The 26,475-nt window shown below is 39.0% G+C and overlaps 4 protein-coding genes across 6 annotated transcripts in view; 1 reads left to right on the top strand and 3 right to left on the bottom strand.

Moving 5' to 3' along the window:
- The window catches only part of ubr3 (ubiquitin protein ligase E3 component n-recognin 3 (putative)), a 42,985-nt gene extending 30,095 nt beyond the window's left edge, over positions 1-12,890 (bottom strand). For 2 of the 3 annotated variants that reach the window (XM_022740409.1, XM_022740410.1), the window contains exons 1-21: positions 12,261-12,890; positions 10,793-10,932; positions 10,322-10,474; positions 9,710-9,865; positions 9,065-9,105; positions 8,745-8,811; positions 8,528-8,658; positions 8,043-8,271; positions 6,848-7,027; positions 5,752-5,885; positions 5,525-5,611; positions 5,376-5,441; positions 5,199-5,288; positions 4,970-5,098; positions 4,713-4,765; positions 4,489-4,622; positions 3,196-3,281; positions 2,965-3,106; positions 1,732-1,828; positions 541-682; positions 6-110 (exon numbers count right to left, since the gene is read on the bottom strand). In XM_022740409.1, the coding sequence (XP_022596130.1) occupies positions 6-110; positions 541-682; positions 1,732-1,828; positions 2,965-3,106; positions 3,196-3,281; positions 4,489-4,622; positions 4,713-4,765; positions 4,970-5,098; positions 5,199-5,288; positions 5,376-5,441; positions 5,525-5,611; positions 5,752-5,885; positions 6,848-7,027; positions 8,043-8,271; positions 8,528-8,658; positions 8,745-8,811; positions 9,065-9,105; positions 9,710-9,865; positions 10,322-10,474; positions 10,793-10,932; positions 12,261-12,694 (2,796 nt within the window). In that variant the 5' untranslated portion in view covers positions 12,695-12,890. Of the gene's footprint in view, positions 1-5; positions 111-540; positions 683-1,731; positions 1,829-2,964; positions 3,107-3,195; positions 3,282-4,488; positions 4,623-4,712; positions 4,766-4,969; positions 5,099-5,198; positions 5,289-5,375; positions 5,442-5,524; positions 5,612-5,751; positions 5,886-6,847; positions 7,028-8,042; positions 8,272-8,527; positions 8,659-8,744; positions 8,812-9,064; positions 9,106-9,709; positions 9,866-10,321; positions 10,475-10,792; positions 10,933-11,273; positions 11,328-12,260 lie in introns of those variants that run through there. The other variant, XM_022740412.1, reaches the window with a different exon arrangement.
- A 392-nt stretch (positions 12,891-13,282) lies between these two features.
- mettl5 (methyltransferase like 5) lies at positions 13,283-15,529 on the top strand. Its single transcript, XM_022741306.1, has 7 exons — positions 13,283-13,435; positions 13,523-13,637; positions 13,717-13,901; positions 14,582-14,664; positions 14,844-14,895; positions 14,966-15,015; positions 15,441-15,529. Exons 1-7 carry the CDS (start codon positions 13,336-13,338, stop codon positions 15,480-15,482), a joined length of 627 nt encoding a protein of 208 aa, XP_022597027.1. The 5' UTR covers positions 13,283-13,335; the 3' UTR covers positions 15,483-15,529.
- Positions 15,113-20,828, bottom strand: ssb (Sjogren syndrome antigen B). Its single transcript, XM_022741305.1, has 12 exons — positions 20,669-20,828; positions 19,409-19,479; positions 19,217-19,320; positions 18,041-18,215; positions 17,500-17,607; positions 17,312-17,415; positions 16,658-16,729; positions 16,514-16,556; positions 16,262-16,402; positions 15,989-16,175; positions 15,755-15,877; positions 15,113-15,654 (listed from the first exon to the last, which is right to left on the bottom strand). The coding sequence occupies exons 2-12, from the start codon at positions 19,466-19,468 to the stop codon at positions 15,575-15,577; spliced, it is 1,197 nt and encodes a 398-aa protein (XP_022597026.1). The 5' UTR covers positions 19,469-19,479; positions 20,669-20,828; the 3' UTR covers positions 15,113-15,574.
- A 1,636-nt stretch (positions 20,829-22,464) lies between these two features.
- On the bottom strand, positions 22,465-26,302 carry klhl23 (kelch like family member 23). Its single transcript, XM_022740833.1, has 4 exons — positions 26,230-26,302; positions 24,792-26,024; positions 23,716-23,868; positions 22,465-23,638 (listed from the first exon to the last, which is right to left on the bottom strand). The coding sequence occupies exons 1-4, from the start codon at positions 26,234-26,236 to the stop codon at positions 23,328-23,330; spliced, it is 1,704 nt and encodes a 567-aa protein (XP_022596554.1). The 5' UTR covers positions 26,237-26,302; the 3' UTR covers positions 22,465-23,327.
- Between the last annotated feature and the right edge of the window lie 173 nt (positions 26,303-26,475).

Raw genomic sequence — 26,475 nt, 5'->3', positions numbered from 1 at the left:
CTCACCTCATCCTCCTTGTTGTCTTGAACTTGGTTGTCCAAGCCCAGTTCAATCAGGTACAGCACCATGCACAGAACATGCTCAGACATGTTCTGATGATCCATCCATATCTAGAACATATTGAACTATTAGTTTAAACTGAAAAACATGGAAAACCCTCTGCAAGTTAATCACCATTTCTCATTTGATAAAAAACAGTTTGAACTATAATGATACAGACAGATATGACACTCCTCACTACTGATACCAACTATATCAACATTGTTGCAGTTAAACGACTTATCACCTGTCACTGCCTTTGTATTTTTGTTTCTATGTTATGCAAATCTACACAGTGAGATCTGCTCATATTGTGCTGCACCTGCATTTTTTCAGTCCTGTAATGTACCAATATCTTGTAACATGTCAGCACCAATTAATTGCCAAGTCAATTACTTGACCAATTACACCAATTAAAATGGCAAACAGAAACACTTCTGATTTAGCTAAAGGAGTAAACTGAGATGCAAGGGCAGCATGAATAGTTGTTGAAAGGCTCACCTTGTAAAGGAGAGTGAATATCACAATGTGCAGTGTCTTGCAGTGCAACAGCTTGATTAGGCCTTTGTAACACGGGTGCAGAGGCGTCCTCTCTTTGTAAGGTGGCCATGGGTTGCCGGTGTGAATACCAGACTGCTTCAAACTAGAAGAAGTCATCATCAACAATAAAAGAAAATATAAGAGAAGAATTAGCAATTACCACACCATAAGAATGTGTGCTAGCTTACATGCAACAGAAGGTTGAATATCCACATAAAGTAAAACAATAAGCGAAACAACAGTTTGACAAAGTGACTCCGAACACTGTTGAGTCTAATTCACTGTACAAAAGATTTCAGTCTATGCAACAGAATAGCCGATGGGCAGCACGGTCGCTCACTCTATTAGTGATGATGGGATCATTATTATATAAAACCAAGGCCAGTTTGACAGGCAATCCATCATATGCAAACAGTGTGAATGAGCAACATGAGGCTGGTATCAGACTCTGAAGGTGGCAATGGCAGCTTCAATGTGTTTCAAGGAGAAATATGGCTCTGTTTGTGCAAAACCAAATATTGGCAAAGAAAAGGGCATTCGGTATGTGAAAGAAGTGCAGTTATCTATATGAGTGCTCTATCCACACTTTCAATTACAGTTACACCAAAAATGGCCTAAAATCCCATTATAAAGAGGTTATCTTCCCAAGCACCATTTCAAACAATAAAGCACTCAGTGAGGGCCCCTTTCCTATAATTAGCATCCCTCACACATTCCAGCGACCTTAAAGAAAATTAACCCCAACGTATCTCCTTCACCACCTCCACTGACACGTTTGTCCTGGGAGACGTCCGTACCACAATCAAACAAGAAAGATTTCCTCAATTCTATTACAATTTAGCCTGAAATAAATTGATTTTTCTCGACAGCTACCTAATTGGAACCAACTATAGCAGCCAGCAGACCTGACCTTTCTTATCATGTCCCTTCAGGGCCAGGTGAGAGAGGGGACCATACGATACTGAACAGAGCATGATTCAGGTTGGCTTTGTCAGGGATGACTGAACATGAATACTTCAGCAAAAGAGCAGACGACTGCCAAGCAAATAAAAGGACATTATCCAATGCGATTTTACAATGAAAACCACTGTACTGTTCTAAATTAAATAAACAAGCCATTTATTTAGGGGGAAGACAACAGTGTTAACTTACAATGCAGAGTATCTGTCCATTGCAGACTGGACGTCACGCCGATAGACTGTTCTGAGAACGACCATGATGGGGTCAAACTCCTTTTCCCACACCTCCGCTAATTGAGAAAAGAGAAAGAAATGCTTTTTAACCTCTGGTACAAAGTGACATTGATTCACTTTCATCCTATTTTCACCTTCTCTATGTAAGTGGTGTAAGCCTGACCCCAAGTGGTTGGCTGAACTAATGACACAGAGCTAATGCTTAAGACTGTGAGTCTATTCAGGCATCAAACTCATCATTTTTACTCATTTCTGCCCATGAATTATAATATAAAACCTGTGGTCGGAGGCACAATATGTTAGATACAATATAGATATTCATGTGAATATATCCCCTCAGTGGGTTGTGTAAGATATCTTATTATTCAAGAAGGCATTGAGCATACATTCGTTTCTATTATGTGCCAGATTCATATCTACAGAAAAATGTCGTTGTATATGCCAGGATATAAATACATTACTCTTCTTGCTGGATAGCAATTTAAACTTTTGAACACATATTAATTCATTGTCCCTCGGCACAAATAAAGAAGATTTGTTGGATTCTGTTTTGTTGCACTTTTGCAATTAAATCAATTAAAGCAATTAAATCACTGTTGATGTTGGAAATACATATTTCTTCATGTTTTCAATTATAGAAAAAAGAAAAAGAAAAAAATAGAGCCCTGTGATTTGTTTATTATTACACGCCCAATTCCCTCCACACTGCAGTCCTTGTTACTGTTAGCACTAGAGTTGTCCAGTGGATGGCAGCAGACAGACATTTCTACCTCTCAATGTTGTCCCCCAGGTATAAACCCTGCTGTGCAAATGACACACAAAAAGCAGCACAGAGGACAAGAGCTCCTACTGGTTTCCCACCCACAAACAGAGCCTTTTGTGTTTGTTTTAAAAACATGATTGAGCCTCCAATTACACTTCAGACTATACAAAAGCGCTATGTCTGTCTCAGTGAGTTTTGGATAATTAACACTGGCACTAATAACTAATATCAACACCCAAAAGCCATCTGAATGTTTTTGGTTTCTAGATTCAAACCAAACCAATTTATTTACTTTATTTATCTGAACACATGCAATTGTATGTAAATTCACCATTTACCTCACTAGTCACTTCTGTGACATTCCCCATGACACATTTCAAAAAGGGTGACCATTACTTGTTAAAATGGTTCGCTAATAAATCATCCTACCTTTAGGTGTGTACATGCCCTGCTGCATAGAGCCTCCAGGCTCAAACACCGGTGCTTTGAAGTCAGCCACAGCGGAAAGCATCTCCTCAAAACTACAACTCCCTGGTACAATGCCACTCTTTGGGTTGGGATTCTCAGGAATCTACGAAAACACTCTTAAGGAAGACAAGATTGTTCTGGAACACTAAATATAGTTGCCGTTTAATGTATTTGTTAAGTACTGAAGGATACAAGATCTAATAGTGCGCTGTGTGTACGGTCATTCATACACAACTGTGAGACCATCTCAGCCCGAAGGATCTCATCATCCGTCATCCCTAACAGAGAAAATGAGAAGGACAGTGAATGTAAAAACAAGGTGACAAAGAGTACAGCCCTACAATAAATACTAATAGCAGTACTCAGTTGTGTTTTAGTCAGTTTCAGCAGGAGTGTGCCTCTTCCTTTAATAATACCATTCCCTGTCTTTGGCTCTATAAACAAAGGACAGGCCAGTGCCATTTTAACTACCAGTGGTTTGAAATGCTAATGAGGCACCTTGGTGGTAAGAACTGCCACCTCAAAGCAAGAAACTGCCGGCAAGCAGGGGCCTTTGTGTGTGGATGTTTGCATGTTCATGTTTAGATTAACTGGTGACTCTAAATTGTCCATAGGTGTGAATGTGAGCATGAATGGTTGTCTGTCTCTATGTGTCAGCCCTGTGATTGGTGACCGGTCCAGTATGAACCCTGCCCCTCACATAATATCAGCTGGGATCATCTTAAAGTTTAACTGGAAAATTCAAATCACCATCCAGTCACCAGCTGACAGTAATGTAAACTAACGAGTCAGCTCGTTAGTGCTGGACGGTGAGGCAATGTGATCACCAAGTGTATCTAGAGACATACTATTCCGCTGGTCTTCTCGATCAGCAAAGAGACAGAGTTCTCTCTATGTTTTCAAATATTATTATACCAGAGGTTGATTTTACCATTTACAAACATCAGCGCGCAGAAAACATATTGAGCAGAAAACTGCTACTCATTTCATTTGGTAGCTTGGTCAACTTCAATTAGATGCACCTGTGCAAATTTGCCAGTGACAGCAGCGGTCCAGAAGTAATTTTTTCACCTCTTCGTCTTAAAATCTAAATAATATTGCCTCTCTTGTGATTCCAAAGTTTTATTCTTTCAAAAATTGAATCATTACTTTAACAAAATTCAGCACTACTGTTGAGTCTGCTGAGCACTGTCTACCTTCATGCTTCAACACTTTTGGGAGAGTGTCCCATCCTCTCCTTATAATACAAGATTTTGCATATGTCAACATGAAATTTGAAACAATTTCTTAATTTTGCAAAGTGTTCCAACAATGCAGCAATAAGTCAGGCAGTGATCACCCACTCTCTACATGTGCAAGTGGCCCAGACGAGGCTAAAACTATAGCACTCCACTATCATGCTGAGCTAATACATTATCAACTTTATGAAAGATATTTGTTATTGGGGTACCCAATACTGCATGCATCCTTTATTGTACCACTTACCCAAATGTATGCGAAGACTTGTAAGTATAACCAGGAAGGTCAGTGCTCCTTCAAGCATCGGTCTCTCCTGCTCAGAGTCTAACACAGCATTCTGATGCTGGGACGCCATGGTCAACAAGTCAACCACTTTAAACCTGTGTGGCAAAAAACAGTGTATAAAATGAATGCACTGCCACTAAACTGTGTGTGAATTAAGGTGCAGCATGCAGTATGAGACAGCTTACCTCTCAAAAACACTTGAGATAAAGTAGTCAGGATCTAGTCTTGATGCACAAACCTGTAAAACAAGAAAAGTTTAGATTTAAATGATATCAAAAAACTGATATAAAAAGTCTGTGAGATCCAGCAGTCCAGGGACTGCAGATTACAGATGAAAATTTGCCTGTGTGGCTAAATCTTGCACATTTACATGATGGACCTGAGTGCTCATGTTAATACATGTGCATTGTCCCTTCTTACATAAAATAAACATAATCCTAACCTGGAGCAGATAGATGTCTGGGTCAATCATGGAGTTGCAGAAGTGTGACTGCACATAGGTCATAGCCTGTCCCTTGATCTGCAGACCATTCCTGACCCACATGTTGCTGTGGATCTCTGACAGGCATGCCTACAGCCACACAAAGGAAAGTTTTCATAAACACATGGCTACTAACATATACAGGTGAACAAAAATTGTAAATTTGTTTATCGGCCCTTTAGCGTTATACCTGGATTTGGAGTGGATGCACCATGATCTTCATCAACATCTCTTGGTCAGGCAGGAGGCTGTCCAGGTCCAGGCCTTGGCACTTTATAGCCTGAGAATTTTTAACCAAATAATTTAATTTAAAACACATAACACACACAACTACAACTGCCTTAAGAGATGAGTGGCTCTGTCATACCTTGCTGAGGAACATGGCATAGTAGCGGTGCAGTGGCAGGTGAAATGTCACTTGATTTGGAGCAGGCTATGAGAGACATATATAAGTCATGAGAAGCAGGGAATAGGAAGGCTTGCTTGTAAGTTCAGAACTTTGTTGTTTCAGTTTACCTCGTCAATGAAGCCAATGGCATCAAACCAGATCTGAAGGGTCTCCAAACAGTAACGTACCACAGTTTTAGTATATTCCTGTGTCTCCTGTTTACAGACAATTTAACATGTTAAAAATTCATACAGAGTTATACAGTAAATGCATGCAGCACAGGAAGCTTGAGATGCATGTTCCATTAATATCATCAGGAATGCACACTGGAGCTGTGTGTAAAGATGGGACTTACTTTGACTTTGCAATGTGTTAAGAGACCCCACATTGGTTGTGCACAGGCCTCAAGTTCTGCTGCAAACGCAGCATAGTATGTCTGAGACTCAAACTCCACATGTTCATTCAACTCCCGCTTATTCAGGTTCATACCTGTCACAGCAGAAATAGTTTAAAAAGTTAGACAATCAACATGTTACATGGCTTCTTAATACTAAAATATTGTAAGCTATCAATTTGAAAAAAAATCACAAAGAATGGCCCTTTTGTTTTATCTAAATTAATATTTCCTTACCCCTTAAAATATTTTCATGTATGAAAATGTCTGTATGCATGAGTAGATATTAGTGAATTGGCAAATAAATCTCTGCCAAATATGACTGATGATAGCCTGGTTCTCAAACAGGAGAATTTAATGCAAAAGCAGTGCAGTAGATATGCATACAATGTAATAGTGACACTGCAAATAACTACTGCAAGAGGATACTCAAGCCCACTGTGCAGGGGTGAGTGTTATTTTTAGGAAGGTGGAGGAGTACACATGGCAAATGAGCAGCACTGGCTACAATTCTAATTCAGTGACAAAGCATCATACACTCCACAACTCACTATCAGGTTTTATTTTTAGAAGAGGACAGATGAGGTATGCCTTTGTCTTGACTAAGCATTTTGTTGGTATACCAAGTCTAACTGAAAATCTGAACAAGTATGAGCTACGATTTAAATCAACCGTCGTGTTTGACCTCGTGGTGTCGGCATCACATATGACAGAGCTATTATATCAACAGTCAAGTGGTTGGCTAATGGTGAAACCACTGGACTGCCATAACTGAACAGATGTGGTACAAGCGAACTGGTGCTAATCAAAGACAAATAAATAGCAATAGGGGAAGTTAAACATAGGGGATGCTGTGGGACCCAAGAGCAATGCCTCTTTCATTATCATACACTTATCTGATTTCCAGCAAGTACAATGAACCCCATATGTGATTGAGACAAAGTGTCTGAATGAGGTACTTCGTCCTGCTCAGGTTGAAAACAAACAAACAAACAAAAAAAAAAAACAGCATATAACCTCTGTCAATTTATCATTTACCTATAAAATCATAACTTACCCTGGAAAAATGACACGAAGCTCATCCACAGCATCAACAACGAATGGTCCTCTAGGAACTTTTTGGCTACACTTTGGTGTGAGAGGATGTTAATAAAATCACTAACTAATGGCCAGTAGGTGTTGTTCTTCAACAGTGCCTCACTACAGTTCACCACAACATGACGACTGTTCTCTTCATCTAAAAATAAATTAAAAAAAAAAACACATGCACATAAAGTTAATGACATTTTGGCTCATATTGCATTTACTTTACAGACAAATATGTGAAGAAACACTTTAAGACAGTGCACTTGCAAGTTACACTTTAACACCTTGCAGCCAATACAGAGTAACAATGTCATCTACAGAATTAAAAACTAGAATTACCACCTTATGATTGTATTCCTCCACTGACCAGCCAAGTTGCAGGAAATATGGTCACAATCTCCCCTTCCTGAGTTACAGCATTGAATAGTGGCCAGAAGTGTATTTGCAGAACATTATGATGTCACAGTGAAGTTGACCTTTGACCACTTGGATGTAAAGGTCATCGCTTCATCATTTTTCCTACTGGACATTTGTGTTAAATTGTGTGATAATTAGTTTATGATTTTGTGAGTTATGGCCAAAAACATGAGGTCATAGTGACCTTTGACAACCAAAATCTCATCAGTTCATCCTTGAGTCCAAGTGAATGTTTAAGCCAAATTTGAAGAAATTACCTAAAAAGAGTGAGATATCACATTCACAAAAATGGGAAGGATGTACGGATGTACAGACAGACAGTCAACCTGAAGACATAACGCCTCCGGACCTGGCTGTCACCAGCGCAGTCACATAAAAAAAGACTGCACTCAAAGGAAAAATCAAGCTTTAGTCACTCACATAATAAGAAAGGGATTGATGGACTACAAGAAATAATGACCACCTGGTATGATGTCATCCATGCCTCCTGGCCCAATCCATAACATGGGATCTTTTGTGTAGGTGCATAAAATTTAACATTTCGACATAGGACATAAAAGGTCCATCTTTAAACTCAAATTTTAGTTTGGTAAAGCAACAGAATCACCATGCATATTGCCAAAGAAATGGTGTGGTATGGTGTGGTGATGCAAACTTAAGAGTATCACTACAACCAGCTACTTCATTCTTTACAAAACTATTTGAAGTGTAATGAGGTGTGCTTAATCTAACACAATTTGACAACTTACCTTGAAGTTCACTTTTAATAAGGCAACTCTCCATCATGTAGAGGAGGACTGTGACCATAATGTCCAGAAGCTGACACTCCTCTGTCACATGTCGAGCCAGCTCCTCATTGCTGAACAGCTGCACACTAATATGTACAATGCGGTTGGACATGGTATCCGACTCGTGGCTCTTCATCAGTGTTTTCATGATGAATGCATAATGCTGAACAAATGTTTTTGTAAAAGTGATCTGCCAGAGATTAAGAGAATTACCCCCAACACAGTTAAAGCTTATAGTTACAATGTTGTCCCTTTTAAGGAGAAGCATTCAATTCACTCTCAAAACATAATACATACGTCAAGCATCATTTCAGTTAACTGAGTTGGTGTCATGACAATGTTAAGAAATTATATTACATTAAAAGATCATTCATGCACCGAAAAGGGATGCTAGAGCACCACTAGATAGTATTTATTCACAAGTATGTAACCTAGAAAAGACATACCTTGTAATCTTGATCTGGCAACATGTTTAGTAAGAAGGTGACCATCTTCTGAGGAAACTCATATTTTATTGTCCAAAACAGCAACTCCTCCAGAAAGCATTTATGCTTTAGAGATTCAATAATACTTGGGTCTGAGGGCAGAAGACACATAATAAAATAAAAATAGTAGCTCATGTAACATATATTGATACATTACATTTACATTCTTTACATTTACCTTTGGTACTGCTACTCAGCTTTACCCTCTTCCTCTGACCAACAGATTGCCCAGCATCTTGGTCTTCCTGGGAGGAAAAAAAGAAAACAACACAAATTTCAACTAAGAGGTCTGAAAACTAAAAAACTAAAACTAAAAACTAACTAAACTATAAAATCAATCCATTCATATCAAATTAAAATAAACTAAATATCCATCACTTGTGATGGGCATACATCAATATTCAAACATTAACAAAAAAAAAAACAGAATAATCTTTTGGAGCCAAAATGTAATGTTAAATTGAACGAAGGTTTTTTGTGTTTGGTGCTGACACAAACCTCTTTACTTGACTCATCTGGGCTCCCTGGTGCAGTGGTTCCTAAAAAAAAAAAAAAAAAAAAAAAAAAAAAAACAACAAACATTTATCCACAAACAACCATTAGAAGCATCTTAGGCCACTGGACAAACACAAGCACATGCCTGAGTCTGCAGTTTGCAAAACTCATAATTTATTCCAGCAGCAGTATTCAGTGTTGGTTAAAACAAGACGTGGCATGTTCTAACTCTAACGTTTCTAAAGTTTAATCTTTCCAACAGCAAGGTCTGTGCTGTTTTAGTGATACATTTTATTAGTTTAGCTTTACCAAATGATATCATGTATGATCATCATCTGAAATACACTGTGTGTAAAAAGGGGCAGAGAAAGGGTTTATTGCAAGTTTATAGGACAGTGGTGTTTTGAAGGACAAAGATATGTAGTTCAGTGCCAAATGTCTGATTGCTTTTTGATTTATTAATCATAAGGGAATTACGTTTCAGTCCCTGTTTCCTTTTTGCAAAAGGAAAAACCTGACAATAACTTTTGGCACCTGCAGAGCTTTGACCCCTGAGAAATGCATGCAGATTATAAAGGCTTTCAAAACTGCTTTCAAAGACATTTTCAGTGGTTGACAGATGGTTACTAAGTGTTATGGTTATCTTACCCAACAGGACCATTGCTCCTGCACCTCCTTCAGCACCAACTGTGACATCAGCAGTAGCACCTTGGGCTTTCTCCTCCACAGACACCAGACCTGAATTCTTTAATGCTGACAAATACTTGTCATAGTTCTTTTTAGCGTACAAATTCTCCTCTTGGCCTGCAACAGTAAAGCAGAACATTGCAAATTGCAGCAACAATAACAATTACTGTATTGTTGAGATCTCAAGATGAAGAAACCTTTAATAAAAGCAAATGTACAGAATTTAAGGTAAAGGAGACTTGGAACATGGCTTAGATGAAGATGCCCACCAAAAGGTTTCCCTCTTCCTATTTCTTTTTGTTAACAGTGATACAAAATTTTAGTATACTTGTTTTGTTTTTTTTTATTTCAATATTTGATATTTTTTGTAAGGGATTTAACAGGTCAAGCAGAATCTGCCTTTCTTTTGTGAGTAGTAGTAGCAACAGCAGCAGACGACAATAAAGAAAGAATAATACAGCAACATAAAGTCCAAGGCCACCAAGAGAGGAACTACTAAACTTTTGTGGTATGGTAATTCTTGATAATTATTATCTATTTTGTGTGAACACATACAACAGTGTAGATGTTTACCCATGCTCAACTCCTTGAATGTTTGCTGATTGGTCAAGATCTTTGTCAGTACAGTCCTCATTGCTCCTCCCATCTTCGTGAGCTCCTCCAGGAAAGAGATTTGAGGCTCCAGCTGCTGCAGGACTTTCTGTAGATCTCTCTCAGTTGAGCTGTCTGGTAAAGCAAGATAACAGATATAAGCCATGAGACTCTGTACTTTGTGAACGTAATTGTGGATGTAAACAGTTGTATAACACCAGTATCCGGCCTGCACAGCTGGCCCTGTTTGCATTTGATATGCAACGGGAGAGCCACACCATATGTAAAACATCCAAATCGAAGTGATCGAGATAATATGGTTTCATACTAGTTTTTGGAAAGACAGAGACACAATTAAAGTAATTTTTCATTGTTACAGCTTTTGTTTAAATTGGTGAGTGAGTATATTATCCCATGTCCTGATGAAGAGACCACTGTTGTGCGTGTTTTCACCTGGTTCAATATATCCATCCCTCAGATACTGAATGATACAAAGGATAAAGCGAGGAAGAACCATCTCAGACATCAAGAGAAGGTCTCGAGGTATTGAGGGGACATTTTCCCCTGTTCTCAATCGATGTCGTTGGCAAAATCTGTAAGAAAAATAAACAAATGTTGACGTTGCAAAACTCTCATGGATATCAGAGTAGTTATTTCTCTTTCATTCATTTTAATTTGAATTCTTCAGTGAGTAAGTAAGTAAAGTTTATTTGTACAGCACCTTTCATAGATATAAAATCACAAAATGCTTTACATTGATGAAAAATGCACTATTAAAAACAATATTAAAAATAACAATGAAAACAAACAGCACAGGCCTGACAAGTTAAAATCACTGCAACAACAAACAAGCGAGGACAGAGACACATTAACAAGTAGAAATGTTTTGAACACAGATGAGGAAGTAGCAATTTAAAAAATAAAAACTACGTACAGTTAGGGTAGAGGCTGTGCGACTGTCCTGACTAACCAGGAGGCTGGGTCCAAGTGTAACTTTTTTACACTTGGACAATTTTAATGTTTGGCTAATTTTTATAGATGTAACATTTGTGATTATATAAAAAGGTGTAGAGTTAAATATTGGGTTGGGTTGGGTTGAGTATTCCAGGGTAAGAATAGCGAGGTATTTTTAATGTCCGCACATATGCACTGTGTAATTTATTGCAACACACAAACTACTACATCTCTTGCTCATATTGCTCAAGACTGTATTTTGACACAGACAAATCAGTCAGCTACAAAGTCAGTCCAAATAAAAGTACCAAGTGGGTTAATGACATTCTCTGATACTGACAAATTCTGATATCACACCATTTTGGTATTCAAAAATAAAATATAATTCTGTGACTGTAGTGTATGTGCAACTTTTTCATGTGGCATTTGAAGAGGAAAACACAAGAATGGAGATATAATGGGCAAGCAGAGGTATTGATTGTTCATTTCAACCACCAACAGCAATTAGAGTAATTTCAGCCAACTGAAGCTGTGAACAGTTGTAAAGCTGTCGTTAACATTAGAAACTACACAATAATCTCCATGTCACGATGTTTCGATAAACGAACTCCTGATGCAAACCTAACCAATCTGACATCGGTAAAATAACGATCTAGTGTAATCTCCAGTTATGGCAGCGAGCATTATAATTACTGTTATGTGTAGTAAGGCTGGCTAACTCTCTAAGCACAGCTGCTAGATCGAGGGTTTCCTATTAACAAATGACAGGAGCATCGTAATGTTCAAAACTGTTGCAGACTGGCAGTAATATGCAAGCATATCTGAGACAGAATAATCTGGAAGCTGATACCGACTACGTAGATGAAAAAATTTGATTTGCCAAGTAAGATAATTTCCCCACCGAGACCTGTCAAAATGATACTGGCTAATAGCATAGCAGCTTAGCTCGCAGCTAGCTCGGACTTACCCACTCTCTCGCATGACATTACTGTCTCCACAGTCACAGGCCCCGCCAGCCTGGCTCCTGAACATGTTGAAATCATGGCCCGTGTGGTCTCCGTTATTGAAACACTCAGCACACAGTGACATGCACGGGGAGATGCCACAGGTCCGGCATCGATATGCCACGAAATTAGCGGTCCAAACCAAGCCGCACAGAGTCGCATTGTCATAGGACCGGACCGTTTTGCAGAACTCCTCGAAACCTTCGCCTCCTGCAATTAGACATTTACACCAGTCAAGAGCCTCTGTGTCCGCCGCTGGTTTTTCGGGATTTAGCACAGCGTCGAGCAGCTCCTGAAGTTGTCGGAGCCCGGTGCTATTGTCAGTCCGGTTTAAGTCTGCCTTCAAGTGGGTGGCAGTGGTTTTCTTGTCCCGGCGCAGCAGCGACGCCGCCATCATGCACTCTGGCTTGTTGTCCACAAATTTATTTTTGTTGTCTTGTTTCCATGTTCTCGGGCTTTCTCGCGATACGGCTCTTTACGTCGTTGTTGGCTGGCGGATTTCCAATATTGATTTGAGCTCAGTGTACAATGAATACAAATAAATCTAATTCAAGTATTTGATCCCACTGAGCCAGGTATTTGATGCAGCAGAGTCTGTGGTGGTTTGCTTGTTTAACCAGCTCGGTTCATGCACAGTCATCGCCTCGGCGCTGTTTTGTTTTCTTGTTTCTAGGCAACTGACAGCCTTGTTTGGGAACATCCTTTTTATATTCAGTCTATGGGACCATCCCACCAGCATTTTCATCGGACTGATAAGATAAAATGTTTCCTTACAGCACCCATGCAACACAATTCTGTGGAGAGGGCCATAGCAGTAATGTGAAAAATAAATGATCAATTAAATTATGTTATAAAAAATTAACGCACCTCCCCCACCAAAAACAATCAAATTATATTTTTTTGTGTGTGTTTTTTATGAAGGGAGGAACCACTATCACTCGTAGCAGGTCGGATTGTTTTAATTGATGCACACTCCACTGCGGAAGTCGTCTTCGACCATGCTCAAAATATAGGTCTGGTACAACACAGACGCTAGTGATGAAACTTAAAGAGTTAGAGAGTTGTCTTCAGCAAGTGGACGCATTTGAAGAGCCGAAAATCCTTCTAGAGCAATATCCAACCAGTCCTCATATAGCAGGTGTGAGGAGATAACATGCGATTATTTCAAAGTGTGTGTGGTTAGCATTCACGGTTCTCACTAACTTTCTGCCTTTACCCCCCGTAGCATGCATGCTTTACACAATCCACAATACATTTGATGACATTGAGGGTAAACTAGTGGCAGATCTGGGATGTGGCTGCGGCGTCCTCAGCATTGGGGCTGCGATGCTTGATGCAGGGTGAGAGCATCTGACCATCAACATAAACCTGTTTAAAATTGTTTCACCCCTCACTCACCACCTGCTATCTCCTCTGTAGTTTATGCGTTGGCTTCGACATCGACGACGACGCACTGGACATATTCAGAAGAAATGCAGAGGAATTTGAGATTTCTAACGTGGATCTGGTCCAGTGTGACCTGTGTTCCCTGGAGCCGGATTCTTATGCCAAAAAGTTTGACACTGTAATAATGAATCCACCATTTGGGACAAAACACAACCAAGGCGAGTACTCACTTTAAAGGGGCTGCTCCAGTCTAAATCCATAATGTTTGGGGGACTTCTCAAAAGACGTGTAAAAGAAAAAGTCGAGACATTCTGATTTATAGACCATATTGTGTCAAGCTCCAGAAACATACTAGAATTCCCATTATGCAACTCAGCAGCATCTGTCATAAACCATTCTTGCCTGACAAACATCCATGTCTTGGAAACTCCAAGCCACCAGTATGTAACAGGCTTTCTTTTTAAAAACTGGAGTTTGAAGTCCAATTTGAGATAACTGGTCACATCATGAGCTGTTATTTTCTGACTATATGCTGCGTTCAGGTCATATGGGATGGATGGTAGACATGGGCACAACTTGAAGAGATTTTCATTTGAGTTTTTTTTTTTTAAATGTGGCAAAATATACATTAAATTTGTTTACATTGATCAGTGGACTCTGGCTGACATGAAAAATCCAAGTTTGTTTTCTTTTCAGGGACAGGTATTATCTAGCAGACAGTCAGGTATATATCAGTCTCCCAGTCACAAGTATGACTTGGATTATTGATATCGTCAACTTGGAAACTGGTATCATGGTAACTCTCACATGACATGAACGAGAGGAATGGCTCCCTTCAAAGCCCCAAAAGATGGTCATGTTACATGTAGTAACACATTGCTTTTATTCTTTGTTCAAGGAATGGACATGCAGTTCCTAAAGGCAGCCTTGACAATGGCAAAGACAGTAGTGTACTCACTTCATAAAACATCAACACGAGAGGTAAGTTCAGTACCATCACCAGTTGACCATGTCCTTTCAATGACAAGGTCAAAACGAAGTCATGTCCAAGTCAAATCAAGTCCACATCTTTATGACTTCACTCAGGTCTCAGGTGTACTTCTCTGGCATGAATATTGAGTGAAATGTTTGATGTGTAATCCTGTCATGTCTGGTTACAGCACATACAAAAGAAGGCTAATAACTGGGGAGTAAAGATGGAAGTAATAGCGGGTAAGAAACCTACAGAACATATTCTCTACAATTATAATACATGAAGTCTGACTACGTGCTTTCTTTACAGAACTAAGATACGACTTGCCAGCGTCTTACAAGTTCCACAAAAAGAAATCGGTAAGCTCATACACTGTATCGCACCGCAGTCTCAGACAATACATGTTTTCTAGTGACATCTGAAGCTGTATTAAACAGAACACATTTAAAACAGATCTTGATTCATTTTTATAAATGTTTTATTTGCTATTCACATATGCAAACTTAAAAAATTAGCAAAGCAGATATTCTCACTCAATGTAGGAATTCTACAATGAAAAAAAAACACACACACACATAGTGGCGCACAGATTCTAGATGTCACACAGGTCTTACAAAAGCAACTAAAATGTCCCAGTGAAATTAAATTACTGTCTTTATGTTGAATGATAAAATCAAAACATCGTAAGGGAAACATAGGTACAGAATTTATGTTGGAGGCACAATATAATACAGGGACTTAAAAGGCTGAAAACTGATGCCAAGCATTGCAACTTGTTCTCTAGGTTGACATCCAGGTGGACTTCCTACGATTCTCCAAAGCCTGAAGTTTTCACTGGAATGGATTTAATGTGTCTCTGCATTTTCACTGTATATAATAAATGTTTTCACAAGAAAAATTCTGGGTGTGACCTCAGGACTATGATCCGTTTTCGGTTTTGGCGACCTTTGCTGCAGGCCCTTCAGCATCTTCTAGTTCTCTCTTTGGAGCTGCAGGTGCTGGAGAAGAAGCACAAAGTAGAAAAGAAATGATCAGAAATGTTCGCCAAATATCCTGCCATCCCACTGAATTATGAAGCTCTGAAGATGCTGAACTTACCGTTGTCCTCATCATCACTATCAAATTTCGTCTTTTTGCCTTGGTACTGAGTTCTGCCTTGATCTCTGCCGCCTCTTCCCCTTCGTCCTCCTCTTCCTCTGCCACCGGATCTTCCTCTGCCACCTTTAAAAGGCAGACAAGATGCATCAGTACTCGCTAATAAATACTGTAAATCACTGATCATTATCATGGTTTGCTGATGTACAAATTATTTGGTTTAAATAAAGTATTTACCTCTGCCTCTGAACCTGCTGTACGACTCTTGCTGAGCTTCAATGATCTTCTTTAGTACCTCTTTCTCCTCGTCTCCCTCAAGCACCTGCCATGTAACACTGTTGTTCTTGATTTTCAACTCCCCTCCATTTGCCTCTTTGGCCTTGTCGAACGCCTCCTTTGCATTTCCATCAAAAAGCAGGGTGCCCTTGTTGGAAGTAAAAATACAATTTTTTAACTATCACATCTCTCCACCCTGAGGTTTGGGACTTGAGGGGTGGAGATTTTATTTACCTCTTTGGCCCCTCTTGTGAAGTCAACCCACTTTATCTTTCCATGCCCAGAGAACAATTCATGAAAGTCTTCTCTTGAGACATCTTCAAGCTCTCCTGAAAACTTCAACAAGCAACCCGTCTGTTCATCCAGAAGCAGACCCTACAAAACAAATTACAAATTATTATTAAGGTGACCATAGCATGCGTGTATGAGCTCGTCCCAGTGGGGGAACATGAGCAGATAAAAATAACACTTAGTGGGGGATCTTACCATTTCTTTCTCTTCTGCATGTTTCTGCTGTTGTTCCTTGTCCCTAAATAATAATTTTTTTGTCAATTTTTTTTTTTTTTTTTTTACAAAATTGTACATAACGTTATTACGACAACATGGTATTGCTTGTGATTATATACTCACTGTTTAGCTTTTGCTTTTGTCTCTGCCTTGAACTGTTTTCGCTCCTCTGCTTTCTTTGCGTGGTAGTCTTCCCTGAAAGCACAACAGCAATCTAATGATTATTGTATGCAGTAATAATTAAGACATTTGTACAGCCCTCTGCAGATCTTTCAACTCAAATTTGACATGTTAATGCAGTTAGTTACTCCATTTGCTCAATTTCTGAAAAGATGACAAAAATGAAAAAAAACATGAACATGCATGTTCAAAAAAAAAAAAAAAAAAAAATGTATGAACCCTGTCAAACTGTATGGTTATGACAAATTAGGCGGATACCATATACTTAAGATGTTTCTTGTAGACAGCCAACAGTCTGTCTAGTCTATTCTTCCAGTTTTCAAATATTCTTGGGTCGTCTTTTATGCTTTGTACCTGTATGCACATATTTGAGATTTAACCAAAGATTGTCATATAGTCTGGTGACTAAAGGCGACGGCAAATTTTCTGGTAGTATTAGTTTAGAGTAATTTTAAAGATATAGTACACAATTTTTCTGTATCAAAGACCTCCCCAGTAGTTTTTAAAAAGGTGCTGTTAAACATAGTTGCGATCAGCTTGAATGCACATTGGTAGCAGTGCAATCACGGCACAGCATTTGTTAACAGCACAACCTACCTTGATAACACGAGCATCTCGTTGTTTTTGAATGATTTTATGTCTGAACGTTCTAGGAACTGCTTGGATGACTCTTCTGTGTCAAAACAGATGAACACCGATCCCTGTCAAGACAGAACAAATAAAAAATCTTTCCCAAAACACAGGAAAAACTCTAATTTCAATGATGCCAAATACACAAATTGTACCTTGAACTGTCTTTGCAGGTTTCTCCTCATTTGAACATTTTCTATGGTGCCTTTCCCATTCAACCACTCCTGAATCTCATCAAGGGTAGTTTCAAGAGGAAAACCTTTCTGAATGAGAAAAAGATTTAAAAAACATTATACAAATCCCTGACAGAGCAGCAGCAGCAGCAAATAACAAAGTGTAAAGTTTGAAAGTATTAGACTGTAAGGAATACAGCAGTATACCTGGGTGAAATCAAATATGACATGAAAGAGGAAGGCATGCAATATAAAAATGGAAACCTTCATATCAATACATTACAAAAATGAAGGAACGTAACATAAAAAAAAGCATTTTTGTAAATTTACAGCAAATAGTTTCATGAGGTGCAGATGTATGCTTAGAAAACAAAACTATATATATATATATACATACACACACACACAAATAATTAACATAATACTTAATACATAAAATATAAACGACATGATCTAACTGCAAAGACAATTTTCTTTATCAGAATTCTAAATCAGTGTGCATGAGAGTAGTTCAAAAACTTACAATGTACACAGATTTGTGTTTAAGAGCGTCTTTGTAATCATCATTCAGCTCGGGTAAGGGTTTGTTTGGAGACCTCCTGATTTTTGTCTTGTCTTCACTGATTTCCAAGAGGCCAGTCTTTGATTTCTCAAGAGCTGCAACAATGACACTGCTCTCTGTGGTTAAAGACCTCAGTCTGGGAAGAGAAATAACATGTATCAAACACTCTGAAAAGGAAGAAAAGATATAATTCAAGAACAGTCCGGCTGTAAGAGCATGTATAAATACTAAGGAGCTACATGAACACTCACTGCAGTGACACAGTACATAAGCTAGGGACACGGCAGGCTACTGAATTACTGCTTCACTGCTCTTCAAAGAATTAGGCTTGATAAGAAGTGTGCTGACTCACACCGACTTCTGACTACAGCACATTCAAAATATGCAGCCAGTTGTGCTGAGCTGTTAATAGGAAGATGTCTGAGTCCAATGCTGTGGCTAAATGTGACCTGGCTGGTAACAAGTTCATTTTAGGGACAGGGTGAGGGCTTACACTAGTCTTGCCCTGTCTGTCATGAGTCACACACCAGGTCCACAAACTGATTAGTCATTGCTGTCTCTCTTTTCTTGCTCAGTCACCTCCTGCCAGCTGACTGAAAAATTCTTCATGTGACCATTTTTTGTGGGCCACTGCTTTTAGCTGGTGACAATAGCAAAAGACAAAAGGTGACAATAGCAAAGAGCCAACAGCAGAATGACTCAAGGTAAACACTAACATTACCTTCAGGGACAGATAGAGCCAGCTCTTGTTATTTGACAGTCTACTCTGCCTCATTTTTAGATGCTCTTGTGCATGCCACAAAAAAAAAGAAAAAAAAGAAAACAACCTGTAGAGGACACAGGCACTAAAACAGTTTTTGCTGAAACTCAATTTCCTGGAATGCATTGATTACTGGGCCCAAATTTCAGGAACCATACCAAGCAGACAACACAGCAGACTGTTAACAATGAAGTAACCCTAATAATACTTGGTTTTGTATTGTATGGAGGTGCCTCGTGTGGGTGACAAATTCTGAATAATGTTGAGCTCATGCAAAGGATACATATTATTGAGTGACTGAAATAACACTAAAATATGAGTAGTAATTGTTTTACAGCAGTTTAACAAAGAATTCAATAAAGACAGGAATAACAAACCTGTTGAATTTAAGCATAGTCTCCAAAGTCACCCAGCCATCATCATGCTGCAGTTGTTCTTTGAGAAACTTGTCCCTCGGAAGATTGTGGTCTCCAAAGTAGTACTAGAGGTAACAAAGAGACACATCTCTATGAGATGCATGTTACAAACTTTTGCAAACTATAAACAAAAAAAGTTGACATCAGAATTACCTCGACTTGTCGTGCCACTTTCATTTCAACAGGGGACATCTCTTCTTGATTTTCTGCCATGACTGTCCGTTCTAGAAAACAGTAACACCAATCAACCAAGAACAAAATATCACTCCTAAATGACATGCTTATGGATGAGACAAACATTTATGTCAATTTGTGTGAAGTCCTGAAATCATCAATAAGCCTGTTAATTGAGTGAGGGCCAAAGCCATTTCTTAAATGGGGAGACTTGGAAATTGTTTTGACTATTTTTGATTATTTGATTAATTTTATAAACTCAATGACTAATTGATATATCAAAAAATAAATACATTTAAATGTATTCACGTTACTATATTCTAACAATCTGTACTATTATTCTGAATTATTCAGTGTAACCCAGACATATACAAATAAACACACACACATATATATATATATATATATAAAAAGCATATATATAAAGCATATATAAACAACTCTTTGATACGTTTTAGTTGTATTTATTAAAAATTGTGAGCAAGCAGCGACCTATAAAAAATTTTTTTTTAAAAAGATCTGCACGTTAAAACGGAAGTATCTGCAGGACCAGATACCATGTGGGTTTTTTTTCTTTTCAGATTTGTGTGAATAGGCCCTTTCGGCAATCAGAATCACAAGAGTCATTTTTCTACAATAAGCAGCAACGACAACTCTTATTTAAGATGTACTGTATATATTATTCTGTAATAAGGCAATTTATAATTTGTTACAGTTAAATAGTAAATAAAACAATCCGAAAACAACATTTGGCAGCTGGTCACCATCTTGGACGTCATGGCCAAGTAAAGTAAATTAAATTTAATAAGACAATTTAAAACTTACAATATGAAACAAATATGAAAATTAGCACATTTTTTGGCATGAAAATTAGACAGTCCTCATTTATCCCGGTGTCATGCTGCTGTTGCAGCTAGCTTAATGGCTAACTTGCTAGCTTAGCTTTTATGCAGCAGCTGTACATTCAAAGCCAGCCTTTTGGGTCTAGACACGCCCGCAGTACACAGTATATGTTTCATTCAGTGTGATATTTAGTCTGCCATAAATTACTTTTGTATGTAAAGTTATATTAGTCATTAACATTCTCTAACATACAACTCTTTTCTAGCATGCCGTTCAAACACACCAGACACTTAAGATAGTCTACTGTAGTCCTTTGAAAACCTACGGCACATTTGCCAGGTATCATAAAGAAACCATAAAGGCACTTTTACACCCGCTTTGAAAACTTGAACTTACATTATGTTGAGTCGGCGCTAACTGCAGTTTTACTGTTCAAATCAAAAGTCTTCACTTCGCTGCTCGCACGTTGTGGAACTGCGTGCTACGGAGAACACCGACGACCAAAAAGGGTTTGCCCCAGCGCTAGCGCAACAGCTTCCCCTGGCTGCAGGGCGACCATGAGAGTATCTAATGTATGATGCAGGTCACAGCCCACAGCCTCAGTGTATGCTTCTTCTTCCTCCTTTTGAGTGTATTTGCTAGTGGCAAACAGCTTTCGGGTGCATTACCTCCACCCACTGCTCTGGAGTGTGGACTAAAGATTCACACTTTCTAATATTTAGACCAAACAAAGAATTTGATTCAAAGCAATAAACAAAATAAATAAAATAAATATTAAATGTATAAAAATTAACCAAATGAAAATAAAGATAAAAAACTAATAGTCACATTTCTTAGATTCCATTAATTCAGTTTTTCGATATATGAAATACTTTCCAACACTTCTCACTTTTTTTGAATATTACTGATATTTTGCTCTCCAAACGTTCTTAGTGCTTTCTTTAATACTTCTCTTTCTGAAAGATACTTCTGCCAAACAATAATACTTGGCCCAATATTTCTTTGTCTCCACAATATTCACGCTTTCCATTATTATGCTTTCCAATCACAAAGACAGAACTGTTTCGTCCAGTATTGCCATTCCTTAATCTTATTATAACTCTTTCCTATTTTGTCCTGCAGACCCTGCACACCAAACTTATTTTTAAAAGTATACATTCATTTACTTTCTTTGTTCCATTCATTCTGCCATCTCTTTTTGATTAGTCCCTTAAACACCACTTTGTCCTCTAACTTATTAATATTTACAATAATATGACTACACCCACACTTCAAAGCCCTTTTTTGCTGCTTCATTCGCCTTCTTCTTCCCATCAATTCCAATATGAGCAGGGACCCACACAAAACTAGCAGACAATCATATTTGGTGAATTCTGAATAATGACTAGTATTTCAAACAATAAATCCTCTCTAGACCTGGAGTTGCAAAATTTGAACTTATTCATGTTGTGATACAATTACCACTCTCTGGCCTAACAACCTCTACCCACTGCAGGGCAATAACCATGGCCATCATTTCACATGCAAAAACAGATCTATCATCCATAAGTGTCTTCCCACACTCAACTTTAAACTCAGAGACTACTACTGCTTCTGCTGTTCTACCTGTTTTTTTTCCTGTAAAACCATCTGTATTATCTGTAAGTAACAGTAGTAGTTCTTATGTATGAATTTCCTTAACCATTCAAGGAGGCTGAGATCTATCTCTGGCTGTGGCAGTAACCAAGGAGATGTAGTTTGCATGAACCACAGTTAGAGATGAACTCCTATCCAGTACCTACACCCATTTCTTTAGCCTTCTTTTTAACGACCCAACCAAAGCTCTTTAATGGCCTTTTTTCATGCTCCCACCATGGCTGAATAGCACTTATTGTAGGATGGTTATTATGTCCTTGTAAAATGAACCAATATGTCATCACAAGTTGCTGTCTTCTCTACTTCAATGGCATTTCTCCCATTTCTAACGGCCAGCCTCAGGGTGTCACTGTAATACGGCTTTAACTTATATAACCAAGACAGTACTGAACACATTATACAAGTATCCCGCATTTAAAATCATTTGTAACACATTAATTCTTCTATTTGGTTTCATTCTTTCCTGTGCTTATTTTTATTTTATTTATATATATTTTCTTCTAAACCAAGAATTTCTCTCTTTGTATTGTTTGTATTTATATCTTGTCTTAATAATTTAATGTATAACATGAAGCACTGAATTAGCTTGTTGTTGACAAGTGCTTTACAAATCAACTTGCCTCATCGTTACATTCCAATCAACATCAATGAACTCTAATTCTCAAAATATCCTTTTCATAACAGCTGACAGTCACTACCCTAAATAATCACTCAGTTAGCAGTTTATTAGGAACACCTAGCCCAAACTAATGTAGTCTAAAACAACAGCTCTGCACCACAAAGTACATTCTCAAAACTGATCATACAGCTGAATCAAACACTGAACATTATAACCTTCATGACATTAGTATTTATTGCGACACTGTTGTGTTAGACTGCGTTAGTTTTAGCTAGGTGTAGCTAATGAAATGGCAACTTTAAGTCACTGTGGAAATAAGTGATTTATCTTAAATGGAGTCTGTCTTTTATGACTCTAATTAATACATTTAAGCAGAAATCACATCACAGTTGTAGTGATTTTTTGAAGCATCAGCAGCCTTGTGGTGCAGCTTTATTTTAAAAAAAAAAAGAAAAAAAAAAGATGCTTTGGAGTGTCCCAGTTCATCACTGGTCTGAGCTGGATTCTTTCTCTTTTCAGTCTTTGGTTTCAATTTATTAAAACAAAGCCCCTAAGAAATTAAACTAAAAAGCTAATTGTGAAGCCCCTGAGGTATGTGCAGTATACACTACATATTTGTTTTTCAGTATATACACAGTTGTGACAAATGTGTAGTTCTCTAAAGGCAGTCATCCAGTGCAAAAAAATTGGCTAACTTGGCATCTTGTGTGTTTACCTGACACTATGACAGAATGGATTTCACCATTTGATCTGTTTGGCACAAAATGACGAGAAATAAACAGATGTGATAAGAGTTTGAGTTTAAACACTGTGAACACAAACGCATCCATGTGATCTGGCTGGACTGGGAAGAGTCCCCACTATCTCCCATGAGTCCAGCTCAGGGTCGTACTTCTCAATGCTCTGCAAATAAGTCCCTTTTGAGTAGGAGTATCCCCCTGTTACATAAATACATCCATTTATTATCACAGCCCCACACTCCATCCTCCTCTCCTTCATCACTGATATTGGTCTCCACTCGTCTCTCTCTGTGTCGTAGCAGTCTGCGATAGTCGTCTGTCCACCCGCCAAATATAGCTTGTTGTTGAGAGACACAGAGCACAGCCCGTACTCTGAAAACAGAGGATTTTAAATTAGAGAACAGTATTCAGATCATCGTTGCTCACATTCCTTTTTCTCTTTCTCATACCTGGATGGGGACTTATTGTAATGATACTCCACTCGTTGACATCCGGCCTGTAGACCTGGATTTTTTCATAGGTGCAGCTTCCTCTGTACCCATAGTGGCCTCCAGTCACATAGATTTTATCTCCCATTACAGAGGCAGTGGCATTTCCTACACCTTCAAAGAGAGCAGAGTATATATGTATCATTTAATCAATAACTAACATCTATAAATGTTAAAGATTTAAAGATGGATTGATGGATCACTGCCACATTATCAGCTTTTAAAGTTGATACGGTGAACTTCTCAGCAAACAAGTTACACATTCAACAAATGCAACAACAATTCTAACATATATTTGGAGTTCATTTTTGGAGTCTGTTCACTTTGATTGGTGTAGCTTTAAGTTGTAAAAGAAAACTGTAAAAACAAGCATTATTTAACCCACTTTTGATTTCTTACTGGGCTCTCAGCCATATCTAGACTCAGGAGATTGAACCATCTCCATGACAACTGAGCAAACTCCATCTACTGATGAAGGACCTGAGATGTGGCTGACTGCTCCAAAAGAAGAATAGTGATTGGACTTTGTTTTAAAGATTTTTTTGTCAAACTGCTGTTCCTTCGGTCAACAAATGAGCATTTGAGATCAAAGTTTGTGTTTTCATGGAACTGCATGAATAGACTTCGACCGTCACTCGGTACAAAGGTAATTGTATTTTCAGGAAAGCATAAATTTATTGCGGGTTCGGTGCTCATTCTTGACAGATGAGAAAACAGTCTCACCACAAGGTCTATTTAGAAGCTGTTCAGGAGCTTTTAGTCATATAATATGTTCTTCATCAGGAAACTGGAGGGATAAAAATGAAAGTTGATCCTCAGCTTTTAAGCCAACACGGACAACAAGTCCTTAAAGTGAACATCTACAATTCTGTACCAGGGCTAACTCTTTCGATGAAGATCATGTGATGTGTTCAGAAGCCCCAGAAAACTAAATGTACCTTAAGGTGAGATTGTTTTCTCATCATTGATTTATTCTTTTTTTCCCCCCTTTTTCAGCCGATCCCCGAATACAACATGTCACCTAATATTTTGCATACCTTGGATCATTTTGGCAACAGAAAACCATTTCTTTTTCAAAGGATCATAAAATTCAGTCTCTCGCTCCGGAGCTCCTCCTCTGTAGCCTCCAATGGCGTAAATACAGCCATGCAAAGCCACAGAACAATGGTAGTACCTCGCTGTAATCATGGAGCAACCCTCAGTCCAGTCGTCATAGTCGCAGTTATAAATCGAAACAGTGTCCAGGGCCTCAACTGTGTTTGTCCTGTAACCTCCAGTCACATAGATATTTGCTCCAAGTAAACTGACGCTGTAACTCTCTCTTGCATGATCAGGCATGTCTTTTCCTTGCACCCATGTGTCACTGATAGGATCCCAGATGTGAACTTCACAAAGAGGGTGCCAGTAGTATCCACCGATAATATACATGCTGGAGGACAATTTTGTACTTGCAGACATCTCCTTGTCATTGGACCTTAAAGCCTGAATTAACACAGATTTAAATTTCCCCTCACGTCTCAGCAAGCTTTGCCTGTGCACCTCTAAAGTAGCCTTGAAGTAACTCTCATCCAGGTCCAGATGGATGGAATGCAGCAAGTGTGCAGCATGATGAACCCGATTATCCACGTCATGGGTCACCCACTTGGCCACAGCATCTATCAGCACATCATCCCTCTGCACAGTGAGGTTCTGAGCGACCAAAACGGATCTCATCTTCTCATGGTTCAGCTCTAGGAACTCCTCCTGCTGCATGAGCTCTGGGAACCTGCTCAGCATCATTCTCTGGGCCTCCCTCTCCAGTAGGGGACAGAGGTGCAGCTGAGCGAAAGCATGCATCCCCAGGCAGTTGTCCACATCCAGGAGGCGAATGAGAAACTCCTCACATGCCTGTTTGACAGAGGTGAACTGCAGGAGGTCTGCAGCCTCCAGCAGACTCTGCACGTTACTCTCAGTGATGCACACCTGTGCTGTGTACACGTAGTTCACCAGAGCGCCCAGAACGGTGCAGTCAACGCCGACCAGTTTGATGACGCTGTTTGACCTCTCCCTCATATCAGCTGTAAACATGACTTTAAAATAGGAGCTGCGGGCTGACAGCAACGCCTTGTGGCAGTGAAACACTTGTCCGGACTCGCCACATTGAAGAGAAACGTCAGTGAACAGGCCGCTAATGTAAAAGTGCCTGAGAGCATCCAGGAGCTGCGCTGCATGGTCACCATCACAGAAGTCGTATGTGTAGATTTCGCTTTCTGTATGTGACATGATGGTATCTGGAGAAGAAAAAAAAAACACAGGAAAACATGTCAGTGATCCAAGTAGACTATCTCTTGTATAGGCTGGGGGAAAAACAGCAAAGCAAAATCATGGCGTAACATTCACATTTTTAATTAATTACAGTCCTGCGGAGACGCAATTACCCAATTATATACCTCTTAACTATAAGACTACAGTCAAGCAGAGGTACTATAGGCTTACCTCTCATCCTCTATCCATGAACAACCGGCGCTGTTCTGCACTGACACTCGTCTGTGTCCTCTCTCTTCTGAACGCTCGTCTCCAAAACACATGAACCTCAATTTAGCTCCCGCAGGACGGTCGCAGGCAGCTCTATCCTATTTTGGTATTTGTGTGTGCAGCCCCCCCAACACACACACACACACACACACACACACACACACCCCTCCTCCCCCACCTCCCCCTCCCCCTCCTCCTCTGCTACAG

The sequence above is a fragment of the Seriola dumerili genome, unplaced genomic scaffold, assembly GCF_002260705.1.
Source record: "Seriola dumerili isolate Sdu_G_001 unplaced genomic scaffold, Sdu_1.0 BDQW01000052.1, whole genome shotgun sequence".
In the NCBI taxonomy this organism is placed as follows: Eukaryota; Metazoa; Chordata; class Actinopteri; order Carangiformes; family Carangidae; genus Seriola; species Seriola dumerili.
This window is presented reverse-complemented; position numbering and strand designations above follow the sequence as displayed.

Excerpts from the sequence above, each read along its gene's own strand:
- mettl5 (XM_022741306.1), top strand. The coding sequence starts at position 13,336 with ATGAAACTTAAAGAGTTAGAGAGTTGTCTTCAGCAAGTGGACGCATTT. Across the intron at positions 13,638-13,716 it reads GCTGCGATGCTTGATGCAGG|TTTATGCGTTGGCTTCGACA; the intron begins GTGAGAGCATCT and ends TCTCCTCTGTAG. Across the intron at positions 13,902-14,581 it reads TGGGACAAAACACAACCAAG|GAATGGACATGCAGTTCCTA; the intron begins GCGAGTACTCAC and ends TCTTTGTTCAAG.
- ssb (XM_022741305.1), bottom strand. The coding sequence starts at position 19,468 with ATGGCAGAAAATCAAGAAGAGATGTCCCCTGTTGAAATGAAAGTGGCA. Across the intron at positions 19,321-19,408 it reads AAGTGGCACGACAAGTCGAG|TACTACTTTGGAGACCACAA; the intron begins GTAATTCTGATG and ends TGTTACCTCTAG. Across the intron at positions 15,655-15,754 it reads TAGTGATGATGAGGACAACG|CACCTGCAGCTCCAAAGAGA; the intron begins GTAAGTTCAGCA and ends CTTCTTCTCCAG.
- klhl23 (XM_022740833.1), bottom strand. Across the intron at positions 23,869-24,791 it reads TGTTGCCAAAATGATCCAAG|GTGTAGGAAATGCCACTGCC; the intron begins GTATGCAAAATA and ends CTCTCTTTGAAG. Across the intron at positions 23,639-23,715 it reads TACAATAAGTCCCCATCCAG|AGTACGGGCTGTGCTCTGTG; the intron begins GTATGAGAAAGA and ends CTCTGTTTTCAG.